This window comes from Abrus precatorius, unplaced genomic scaffold (assembly GCF_003935025.1).
Source record: "Abrus precatorius isolate BTA unplaced genomic scaffold, Abrus_2018 Scaffold11, whole genome shotgun sequence".
In the NCBI taxonomy this organism is placed as follows: Eukaryota; Viridiplantae; Streptophyta; class Magnoliopsida; order Fabales; family Fabaceae; genus Abrus; species Abrus precatorius.
Genome location: NW_020874303.1, coordinates 30,149,338 through 30,161,990, shown reverse-complemented (window position 1 = coordinate 30,161,990; position 12,653 = coordinate 30,149,338). Strand labels below are relative to the sequence as shown.

The 12,653-nt window shown below is 33.7% G+C and overlaps 2 protein-coding genes across 3 annotated transcripts; one reads left to right on the top strand and one right to left on the bottom strand.

Annotated features, from left to right (window-relative positions):
- Nucleotides 1-700: 700 nt before the first annotated feature.
- On the top strand, nucleotides 701-6,192 carry LOC113853998 (metal transporter Nramp6-like). Of its 2 annotated transcripts, XM_027484771.1 has the most exons (13): nucleotides 701-819; nucleotides 1,684-1,762; nucleotides 1,855-1,895; nucleotides 1,974-2,052; nucleotides 2,173-2,277; nucleotides 2,729-2,838; nucleotides 2,954-3,135; nucleotides 3,235-3,304; nucleotides 3,955-4,128; nucleotides 4,292-4,396; nucleotides 4,714-4,845; nucleotides 5,188-5,283; nucleotides 5,573-6,192. In XM_027484771.1, the coding sequence occupies exons 2-13, from the start codon at nucleotides 1,714-1,716 to the stop codon at nucleotides 5,912-5,914; spliced, it is 1,485 nt and encodes a 494-aa protein (XP_027340572.1). In that variant the 5' UTR covers nucleotides 701-819; nucleotides 1,684-1,713; the 3' UTR covers nucleotides 5,915-6,192. The 2 variants fall into 2 exon arrangements, with proteins under 2 accessions (XP_027340572.1, XP_027340573.1); XM_027484772.1 differs by lacking the exon at nucleotides 701-819 and having other exon boundaries at nucleotides 1,974-2,042.
- Nucleotides 6,193-6,307: 115 nt separating this feature from the next.
- LOC113853999 (cinnamoyl-CoA reductase 1-like) lies at nucleotides 6,308-9,667 on the bottom strand. The gene is made up of 5 exons (XM_027484773.1): nucleotides 9,406-9,667; nucleotides 9,155-9,309; nucleotides 8,301-8,486; nucleotides 7,820-8,172; nucleotides 6,308-6,813 (listed from the first exon to the last, which is right to left on the bottom strand). The coding sequence occupies exons 1-5, from the start codon at nucleotides 9,539-9,541 to the stop codon at nucleotides 6,630-6,632; spliced, it is 1,014 nt and encodes a 337-aa protein (XP_027340574.1). The 5' UTR covers nucleotides 9,542-9,667; the 3' UTR covers nucleotides 6,308-6,629.
- Between the last annotated feature and the right edge of the window lie 2,986 nt (nucleotides 9,668-12,653).

Below are 12,653 nucleotides of genomic sequence, written 5' to 3'. Positions count from 1 at the left end.
AACTCTCTGTTGCACAATGACGATATACAATCTGTTATATAGATTTGTATGTAACAGGCATGACTTATAGTCATATATACTAGAGAGTGATCTACTTTAGAATTTTAATAAGTAAAGAAAAGAGACAAATAAAAAAGACGTGAAAAAAAGAAAAATAACTGACACAATGAATTTATAATTATTAAGGAAATAAAAAATATTATATCATATATTATTATAAAATTGAGAATAAGAAAAAGAGTAAAAAGTAGTTTTAATCTGACTTTTTCAATTAAAAACAAAAAAAACAATATAGTTGAGGAGATAGTGCGAGAGAGATGGGAAAAGAGAAGAAAGAACAGTGTCATATCATATGATATCATACTATAAATAAAGGGACGTGGTCAAAGTTCAATTTAGCTCAGTTCCCAAAGACACTAGAAAGAGTGCTCTGTGCAGTGTTCATTTCTCCGCCTCATCCGTATGCGATTGCAATCTTCCATTTTTTATTTTTACTTTTGCACTCATGCAACTAAAACATTTCTGCACGTTCTTCAGCCCAATTGATTATTCTTCAGAAAGATTAATTTTTTACACGAATCTAGAACTGGGTTGTTGTTGTTTCATTGATTCCTTGGATTTTAAGTTTCGTTTTGATTGGATCCCAGTTTGTGATTTTGCTTCACTGAAAGATTTGTCTTCGTTTTTTGTGTGCAGAATATGGCTGTCACAGGTTCGGGTTCTGGGCAGCCACAATTCATTTCGAGCACCGGAAACCGAAGCCTTTCAAATGCACCGCTCATTGAGAATTCAGATGCTAATCAAATTGTTGTGCCTGATGTGAGTTTGGCTTGTCATTGAACCCTCAATTTTATTTTATTTTAATAGTCTATTTGAGTTTTTGGTTAGCTTTGCAATGCCACTTATGTTTAAGATTACAGAATAATTGCATAGGATAGTTATTATTTGTTTGTATGCAAAATCAAGATGCTGTGCCAGGAATTGGAATATGTCGTGGAAAATAGAAAGAGATAACTAGAGACTGAAATTTTAGGTTGGAAACAGGTGTTTGAGATACCTAAGGAATACTCCAGGTGTTTGTTGTATTCTCATGTCATGTATGAGTTACAATATTGACTATTGAGTAGTACACAAGTGAACTGGTTAGTGTAAGGTAGAACGTCTTAACCAGTGACCAAAACTTAATGTTTGCTTTTTGTAGAGAAATATGTCCTCTGATCATGATTCTATGTCTATATTAATAGCTGATTTGTAGTCTGCGTATGTGCTTTTGCTTTTAGCCGTGCCAAACCTCCAATAAAGTGGACTGGCTCATGGATGAAATGTAAAACAAAGAGATATGTGAATGATATGAAATGAAGAACACCCCCATCCAATTTCATTTGGCACTTTATGAAACAAAAAGAATATTAAGATTACTAACTATAACCTATATTTCTCTTTTTTAACATGTAATTTTTCATTTTCCATATAATAAATGTTTTCTTTCCTAATAAAAGCCTTTCACTGTTTGTTGAACCCTTAACAAAACCGTATTTTTTAACATTTGTTTTAATTACAGAGTTGATTAATGGAGCAACCTAAGTTCTCTGATTTCACAGCACAAGGCAGTAATAAATATAATTCATCTGATGAGTCTGATTTTTTTTATAACCACCATTTATGTATGTTTCTATTTTGCAGAGGAGAAGCTGGAAAAATTTATTTGCATACATGGGACCTGGGTTTCTGGTTTCCATTGCATATATAGACCCAGGAAACTGTAAGATCACACTTTTCATGATTTACTTCTCGAAAGGAAGGAAATATATTCCCGACATAGCATACTTATGGTATTCTTATGATAACTTGCAGTTGAGACAGATCTTCAGTCTGGGGCACAATATAAATATGAGGTGCTACGATGTATTATAATATCAATACCTATGCTGAACTCTTCCTTCATCTCTTTTTCACATTTTTTTTTTCTCCAGTTACTTTGGATCATATTGGTGGCATCATGTGCTGCTCTTGTAATTCAATCAATGGCAGCCAATCTTGGGGTAGTCACTGGTACTTGATTTGATAATAGTTCATTTATATTGAATAAATATGATATGCATGTGAGTGGTAAATTTCGTTTCTCATTCCTGCTCTTATCAAATTCTATTTGCTGCTTGCTGCTTGCTGCAGGAAAACACTTAGCAGAGCATTGTAGAACTGAATATCCCCGGGTGCCCAACTTCATTCTTTGGATCATTGCTGAAATTGCCATAGTGGCCTGTGACATTCCTGAAGGTGTTGAGATGAATTAAGCATTTTGAATTGTTGCAAATTATGTAAATAGTATATGAATCTTTTGGATTTATTTGTATGTTTAGGATTTTAAATAAAGTTCTGTGATTAAAACATTTCTATTAACCAAGATATTGAATAGATTCAAATATTCAATCAGTTCATTGTTATCCAACTGACTGACTAAATTAAGATCAGTGAAGTTTTATAGTTTAAGGAGGTAATGAAATTCCACCTTCCTTTTTTTCCCTTCAATCTGAGCTACATATTGCACACACGCACACACACACAAAATGGTAGTCAGGGTTACTAGAAATCCAACTAGAGGACAACAGTCAAAGTAAAATGGGTAAATTAACTAGTTTCTAAAACACAAATAAACAGTTTCCATTTTTTTGGGGTTTTCTCTTTTTTTATTTATCTTTATCCTGGATTTTTTATTATACACATGCAGTAATTGGAACAGCCTTTGCATTGAACATGCTCTTCAACATACCTGTGTGGATTGGTGTTCTTCTGACAGGACTCAGCACATTGATCCTCTTAGCATTACAGCAATATGGGGTAGTTTGCTCTATTCCGTTTGTATCCTGAAAAGAAATCATTGTTGTCATTACATATTATATTAGGTACTATCTATATAAAAACTGTATGAGCCTTTTATATTGTTGTTGTACAGGTTAGGAAACTTGAATTCTTGATTGCATTTCTAGTATTTACAATTGCTACATGTTTTATGGTTGAGCTTGGATATGCAAAGCCTGATGCTAAAGAAGTTCTGAAAGGTCTTTTTGTTCCAGAGCTAAAAGGGAGTGGTGCTACTGGTCTTGCAATTTCACTCCTTGGAGCTATGGTTATGCCGTGAGTTCTTCATGTCTTATTCAGCCATTTAATTTTGGTTTTTTTTTTTCTTCCTTAAAATGTATTTTCATTCCATGCTTCTCTATGCTTTTGCCTCAGGCACAATCTCTTTCTGCACTCAGCACTGGTGCTTTCTAGGAAAATACCACGATCAGTGCGGGGAATCAAAGTAAACATTTAAACTTTTGCCATGCTTTTTTTTTTTCCTTTCAAGATTTTTCTCTGATTCAAGTAATTTCTTAATGTATTTGTCGTTTAAGAGTAAATTTGTTAGGAATGATGTTTTTCTTTTAAACTGTCTGACCCTTACAATACTATATATTACTTCTTTAAGTGTGTTTTTTCATGTAATTGTGTAGATATTAATGTCCTTATCTGGCTGGGCCCATGCATTTGCAAACATCTCGGTTAATAAACTGTTAAGATTTATGTCTTCCAATCATTTTATTAGGGTTCAGCTTTGTCTACCAATAGCCCATCTTGACTTATTGTTGCACAAGTCTGCACAATGCAATTTGATCATTAATATGAAAGACATCTCTTTTTCTGCAGCTATCTCTCTCTCTCTCTTTTCTCTTTTTTGAGAAGTTTTCAAAATCATTTCTTTAATAATACTGAATTTTCCCTTTTCTTCTTCTTTGATTAGAATATTCTAAGAGAGTAAAGTTTATTGAAATTTGAATTATGCTTGGAAGGTCCTGTTAAGTTTTTAACTTTCTAAACATTCATGCAAAATGGTCTATGTTAAAGGCAAGTCATAAGTCTGTGACTTATGGTAAAGCAGTATCTTGTGTTTTATTTAACAATTTTCTTTGACAGGAGGCTTGCAGGTTTTACATGGTAGAGAGTGCCTTTGCTCTCATGGTGGCCTTCCTCATAAATGTTTCTGTTATTTCTGTAAGCGGTGCCGTTTGCAATTCTTCAAATTTGAGTGCAGAAGATCAAATAAGTTGTCAGGATTTGGATCTGAACAAAGCCTCCTTCCTACTTAGAGTATGTGAAACCTGGAGATGTCTTTCTTACCTTGTGTAAATTGTAGTGCTTAGTTACTGATTCTTCTGCAATTTCCCCCTATCTGTATACTTCATATACAATTGCTGTTGGTAAGGTGCTTGTAAAAATTTAGATGATAATTTCTGACATGGTTCATACTCAGAATGTCTTGGGGAAATGGAGTTCAAAACTGTTTGGAATCGCTTTGCTTGCATCAGGTCAAAGTTCTACTATAACAGGAACCTATGCAGGGCAGTATGTCATGCAGGTAGTATGTTTTATGGATTTTTTACATTTTTCCGCATAAAAAATGTACAACATGTTTATATCTTCACTAGAAAGAAACTAACAATTGGCAATAATTGTTGCTCCTAGTAATAGTTTTATATACATATGCTTTTGTAATTTGAGTTTTCTTTTAAAAAAAATGTTGAGCTACATCAATCATGATTCATTAATTCCTCAAATTAAAGTATGAATGCAGTCATGTTGGGCTTAAAAATCATCTTAATTTTGCTGTGGTTCACTTGATGTTTTGGTGTTTCTAGTTTTTGTTTTCCCCAACAAATTCTTTTTTTCATCCAGGGATTTCTTGATTTACGACTGACACCATGGATTCGGAATATGTTAACCCGTTGCTTGGCCATAGTTCCTAGTTTGATTGTTGCAGTCATTGGTGGCTCTGCCGGGGCTGGGAAGCTCATAATAATTGCGTCTGTAAGATATCTTTGCTATCAAATTTTTTCACCTAGGATTATACTTGTATGAAAGTCGATATTTTGTTTTCACTGTCATGCCATGATATAATGGAAGCTTCTCATATTTTTAATTCAACTACATTGTGCTCACAACTATGTATAACTATACTGTTGGCTTCAGCTGAGTTCAAAAAGGAATAAGGAGGTTAACACGTGGTTATATACAGTAACATATGTTATGCACCACTTGTTCGGTAATGAAAATAATTGTCTGCATGGCATTGTTAATTTGTTTTGTTTGTGTATGCATACATTTTCGTTTACAATAGAATTGATCTCTGACTCTCTGTCTGCTGATTAGATGATATTATCATTTGAGCTTCCTTTTGCTTTGGTTCCACTCCTCAAGTTCACAAGCAGCAAAACCAAGATGGGGGCACATGTCAATTCCATTGCGGTAAATTTTTTGGCAACAAAAATTTGTAGTTCTACATTGCGACTGAATAGGAAATTGATTACATTGACAAAATCATTCAAAAAGTTTGGAATCAGCGTGAGATAAGCTGTTAAAAACTGTAAACATAAAACGTGGACATACTATTTACTTAAATTTGAACCAGACACTACGTTTTCCTTACTGTTTTCCCTGCACTTCCATTAGCCATAACTCAGAAGTTAATGAATCAGAGAACTTGCTATTCTGCGTCTTGTATAACATAATAATTACCTTACATTCTTAATTGCAGATTTCCTCTGTTACTTGGATAATTGGTACCCTCATTATGGTCATTAATATATACTACTTAATGACTGGCTTCATCAAGCTGCTGCTTCATAGTCATTTAAAAGTTGTGGCCAGAGTGTTTCTTGGGATGTTAGGATTTTCAGGTATGGCAGTATATTTGGCTGGTATAACATATCTAGTGCTTCGCAAAAATAAAGAGGCCACACACCTTTTGGCTCTAACAGCACCAGAAAATCAACAAATGTCAAATGAACAAGGCAATGGATCAATCATTTGTCTTCCAAGAGAAGACATAGTAAGCATGCAATTGCCTCAAAGAAGTAGTCCTGCAGATCTTGACTGACAAATATGTCTCAATATGGTAGAAAAGCAAGATAGACTCTGATAAATAAATACCATTCTGTTAATTTCTAGAGTTGGTAATATTGGACTAGTATCAAATTGATATCTGCTATCAATTGGTTGGTATTGCTAAAGCTTTTGATTTTGTGTGATTTTTTCTTGTGGTTGGGAACTTGCATGGAAGGACTTTCTATCCTTCACATTCTTGTAGTTGACATTTAGACAAAATTTCTAACATCTTATCACAAGAAAAAGTACTGTTTATTTTTGTACATTTCTTGAACAACTCATCTTAAATAAAAAATTGAGTAAAAGCTTAGGTAAAATAAAATCCATATATCATATTTATTTAATTTTAAAAATAGAAAAATTTATTAAGTCAAACATAGTTTAAATTAAAAGATCGAAAGTGCATTAAGCTCGTAATTTTTGTAATGAATTGTTTCTATAATGTACCCGATACCAAGTGACAATCATATTGTTCCACCAACTACCCTTTTCCCCCATCCTGGTGGACTAGAGGATGGAGGTTATTGCATGGGAAAATGTTAAGAAAATCCAATATTATTAGGTTCAGACACGGCAACAATTTGCAGGTGTCTTTTTTCTATTGTAGTAATCGCTATAATATAACATGACCTCAGATTGCTAAAAGCTGAAGCTGCTTCTCCTGGATTAAGCTTTTTGACAAAGTAAATAAGAAAAGGGTAACTTGTTTAAGATTTCACTGTAGTAGAATCTTCTTGCTTTGGAGGAACAGCAAGGTGGCCTTTCTCCTGAAGGCTCCTAACGGTTTCATATAAACACTGACTCACTGGAGTGAATTCTAATCCCAAATCTTTCAGCTTTTGATTTGAAAAGGTATAGGGTTTTGCTCTTGGATTCTTTTCATCTGAACACCTGCACGTGTAAAATATTAAGTAAACTTCGACCCTAAGAAAGTGAACTGAATGTCAAAACAAAATATTTCACAATAGAAGTTTACGCTACCCATTCTCCAATTATGAAACATCCATAAAATTCAAATAATACAATTGTTTAATTAGCAGAAGCATATATTAATGGAAGAGGTTGGTAAAAGACCAGAGCTACAGGGTCACAGTCTGACAAGGACTTTGGGGGTTTGGTAAGGACTTGCAAGCACCACTTGTTTCCGTAAAATCATTGAAAAGTTCTTAGGCATGTATAATAATTTCAGTGTCGATCCTTTAGGTGGTGGACAAAGGATTACATAAACAAGTCAAATTTGGTATACCTACTACAAGCACCTTAGCATTCATAATCACATCCTATCTCCATCTCCAAAATGTTCAATGTTTAAATATTTTTATCCTACATCCTAATACCCAAATCCAGAAAATGTATTCTTTCATCAACTATGTTTAGTAAAATATGAAAAAAAATCTGATTTTCCAAATTATGAAGAAAGTTAAAGATATGGCATGGGATTTTACATTTTACCAAACTGGCCATACGAAAGCCTGAGATCATCCGGAGTTTCAGGGCGAAAAAATACATAAATATGTCATTTTCCAATGAATTTGCAGAATATAAAAGATGTAGGTTGTAACCACACTGGCTAGTTTCTATTGATTACGATTAACACCATTTATTTAAAGAAAAGATTCCTATGTATTTTGGTCATGTCATGATGTGCCGAAGAAAGAATAGAATCAACAATTCAATAAACTAGCAAAAGAAACTAATAGATATTTGCCAATAATCATATCTCATGTGCGTAGGTATTAGTACCATGTATGACCGCGAAAATTCTAACCCAATTCTTATGTTGTTGTGGTCCACAACTTAGCCACTGCCCCAATTCCCCACCGAACTGTGTCTTAATTGCTTATTTTTATTCATCACAACTATCATGCCATAGCAACACAAATAAAGAGTCACTTACTTGGAAGGAATTGGATACCCTGGGAAATGCTTGGCAAGAATTTCAACTAGCTCTCCACGGTGCAGCGAACTTTCAGCACATATGTAACGACCAGAAGCAGAAGGCTTCTCATAAACAAGTATGTGGGCTAATGCTACATCCTTAACATGCACATAAGCTTGTGTGGCATTTGCATATGTCTTAGCAGAACCAGTGAGGTACTTAAGGATGTGAATTGTGCTAGCATTGATGGTGGGTTGTAGTAATGGTCCAAGAACCAAAACTGGGTTCACTACAACCAAGTCCACCCCTTTCTCTTTTGCTGTATCCCATGCTGCTTGTTCAGCCACAGCTTTCCCGTAGCAATACCAGTTCTGCAATATTATTAAAAAAATACTATTTGTTACCAAACACTAATATTCTCCTCCTTCTTCAAGTGATTAAAACTATATTTTAATCGATATCATTAATAACATTATTATTGTGTATCATTATTGAGTACCTTGGTGTTTTTGCAATATTCTAAATCACTCCAACAAGACTCATCAACCACCACATCCATACTCCTACTGGGGTCCATATAGACAGCGCCAATTGATGAGGTGAACACCACACGTCGCACTTTTGCTTCTGCAGCTGCAACTATCACATTCTGCGCTCCATTCACCGCTGGCTCCACCATTTCTTCCTGCGTCACTCAAAAGTTCCATCTCAGTAATTCTTTGTCATAATTTTCTTATGAAATCAAATTTCCAAACAAACCATTTACCACTTACCAATAATAATAATAATAATAATAATAATAATAATAATAACCAGAAAGAGTTTTCTGGGTACTACGGTTTCATTATTTGAATTAAAATAATTAACACGTAATATAATCTTAAATATAATTATTTAGGGACAAGCTCTTGTTTTTTCCAAAATTCAAATTGCACAACAATAAAGTGTCAAAAGCACATAACTTTTTCCCCCACCAAAAAAGTTGGTGGTAGATTTTTTTTTCCCACCACCTGGCATCTGCAGCGGTTCAAAAGATGACATGGTATAACCGTGTCTGAGAAATTTTCTCCCCCTGGTTTGATGTACAGGTACTTCAAAAAATTAAAATAGACAGTTTACGAGTTTAGTATTTGTAAACATACGCACGCAACTCTGTTAGTTGTCTTCGTATGAAAATTTGGTATTCCAAATATTATTTAAATCAGACTTCGAGCACGCTTTTTTATACTAGAACTTATATATATAAACCAACAATAATAAAATAGATATAAGTACATATATATATCGTATCCAACATTAGTGACCCTATGGTTGTGTCAATTTGGTAGAAAGAGAAATGAAAAGAGAGCTCACGGGGTTATCAGTTACGGGAGAAGCTGTGTGAAAGACACCATGACAACCGTTGATGACTTGTTCAACGGAGTTAAGGTCAAGAAGATCAACCTTATGCAGAGTTAGCCTCTCCGAAGCTCCTTCAAACTCCTTCAAGTGGCCGTTCTTCGGATCATCTGAAGCATAATTCATGCATGCCACCCCACGTCTCAAAAACCTTAATTTTCGCTAAATAACATTAAACTATATTGTATACGTAGAAGAAAACATGCCTGGGTTTCTAAGGGTTCCTCGGACAGTGTAGCCTTTCTCCAAGAGAAGTTTGACCATCCAAGAGGCGATGAAGCCACCAGCGCCGGTGACGCATATGGTTTGGGAAGAAGGTGATGGTGATTCAGCTGAAGGCATCTTCGAGACTTGGGAAAGACAACTAGGAAAAAGTTGGTGAGATGGTGATTGAGAGAGAGAGAGAGAAATGGTGAGTGATGAGTTAAATGGTGGAAGTGGCTTTATAGCCAAAAATTATGTCCACCGCACTCACCTAACCCGGAACCATTATATTTTATATCACATATTTTGAGTAAAGTTAATTTTTTATAAAATTAAATTATTTATTCACTTTTACATCATTATATGAATTTTTTATTTAAAAACATTTCCTTTTTAAGACACATAATATCATTATTATTTTTACGATTTTTTAAAAAATAACTTGCTATTAAATTTTTCTATGTTTATGTTAAACTTTTTTTTAAAAAAACCCCAATTCTTTAAAATGATTAATTACTTTTAATTGAACGAAAAAAAAAAGGCTACCAAACAAAGATTAATCAAATTGATAACAATAGAATTTGTATCTCATTCAAATTTTATTACTAACATAAAAACTTTGTTAGTAAGCAATTTGTAGGTAAGTTTATAAATGCTTTTTTTTATGTCTTGTGACATATGAATTTTCAAATTTAACTTATCTGAACTTTTTATTTTTAAAAAAATAAGAACTAAAGTTTATAACAACAAAAACATGGACAATAGCAAAACACTTACTTGCTTTGCATGGATAGGCTACATACTAGTCATGCTCAATCATTGTCAATTGGGTGTTGCTTTGAACAATTCAAAGTGAGAAAAGGTTTTGAAGACTCGATTGCTATATAAAATGATTCACATATAATGAAATGAAGGTTTATGGGGACTGCCCAGATTACCGTTTTATTTAAGTGTGCGACCTCTAGTCATATTTTATTTGCTTAATATTTCACGTTTGGGCAATTGGACAAACATATATGATTTCCAAATGTGTTTGGGCAAAATTATTAGCCACATTTTATTTGGATGTTTCATTTGTTTATTCTCTTATATTTGCGTCTGGTAAGAAAGACCTTGTCCTTGTGGTTGGTGAGTGAAGAGACTCAAATACAAGCATCTACATACATGTTAGCCCAAAATTATCATTATTACCCCCACGCAGAGGGAAAGTACAATTTTCTTGGATTTTTCAAGAATCAGGAAGGTTGGTGATGGTGAGTGATTTCTAGGCCATTAGAGTTTTAACTCAATAATCATAATTTGTCAACAACCACATCACCCAATGCCCGTCTTCTCATGTAACTTCTGTGCCTCAGTGCTCACTTGAGTAGTCATTGCTAATTTACTCATTTGTATTTTTCTCATGTTTTATTAAAAAAAATTGGTAAAAAATAAAGTATATTTAAAATAAAATAAAAAATTGTGTTTACTTAATAAGTATACAATATTGTCAAAATTCTAGATGAAACAACATAGTTAGTAAGGTTTTTCTAAAAATAAATAAACGAGATAGATTAACTAGGAATCAGTTGTTACGCAGTTGTTTATATTTTATCTCTTCACAGCAATAGCTAACAGAAGGCACATTCAAGACGCTAGTGTCAACATTCAATATCTCTCAAGGCAGTTAATTGCACCTGAGAATCTGAAAATTAGAAGAAAGGAAAGGAATAATTAAGAAAATATAACGAAAGGAAAGGGAAGAATGAGGTTAGGCACTGCTTAAAATTAATACTCTAAACTGCTCAAATTGTTCATAACTATTATTAGGGAATTTCAGTTTCGGATCTCATAATAATTCCACAATTTCTTCCTTAATTGAAAATTTCTAATCAATGATTTAACATTAACTTAAAACATTATGGTTACCAAACAGTTTATGATGGGGTCCGAGACTATCATGCGTCACCAAACAAGTACTGATACAAGTTTAGCACAAAACTCTTGTACTGTTGGACTCCGTTTGCCACCTAAATTTATCGAGAATGTTTGTTTTTGGTATAATTTTGAGATACATTTCATTTTTGTACAGTATTTCTTGAATGAACGCATGAAAAAAAAAAAACCTACAATAGACATCGTTGAAAATATAATGTTCAACTATCAGAACTCTAATTTATCTAAAGCTAAAAACCTTCTGGAACACGTGGACATAAACAAAGGCTGTCCTACAGAATAATTACTCATTCGCTCTTTATTATTCGAGAAATACCTGCTTTTCCAACAAATTGGGTGTCAAAATTATTATTAATACATGAAAAATGTTCAATAAACCCTTCTGCACTTGACAGAAGATTTGGGCCTTGAAGATTACTTTTTTTTATCTACAAAAGAAAACTTACATGTTTTGTGGTGATTAGTATAAGTCATTTGGGCAAATAAAAGGCACAAGAAATAGATTCATTTACCTTTTGGACTACAATTCCAAATCACGCATGGCAAGAGTAGTCCTTCACTCTAATGGGTGTCCCAAGATTTGAGAGCCCACAGCACATGCAACACCTCGATGAATGGAACACATTGACCCTTGTTCTTGCAACCATACCCAGTATCGATAAAGGTTTGGCATACCAATTATGACCAGACCATATTCAAAAGTTATTTCAACCTGTAGTTACCCTTTTTTCACAAAGAAATGTCTAACCATGTTACCGTAAGGATCATTAGTAAAAGTCCGATATTATTAAGCATTAGTGCCCTTCAGCCAGATATAACTAACATTTTTTATACATGAATTACATTTATAGTGATATGCATAACAGTAATGAAATGACCATCGTAGCTTTGAAGCCACCTTATCGAGTGAAACATCGTCGTCAGCAATTAGCTCCCAGCGTTGGGATTTGGGGTTTAGTATCTCTATCTCCACATCGTCGTCATCATACACAGTCTAATGAAAAGTCATTACAAGCATATATATTGACTTATGATATTAAAAATTCATTACTAGCACTGGCAATTAATCACTGTACCGTAGCAGGAGGTATTAGACTTGTAGCTCCTCTAATCTAGATTAAAGCTTTTCAGGAGGAATCACCCGAGCATACTTAAGAAATTGAAAAGATCCATGTTCTACAAGTCTTAAACTTAATAATACTCTGCACTATTTCAAAATCCACGAGTGAAAGCTAAGCCTTCTTACAGGACAAGTAAAATTAAATTAGGAATGATTTTAAAAAAACCATGTGCCATAAGGATGAAATATGCACTG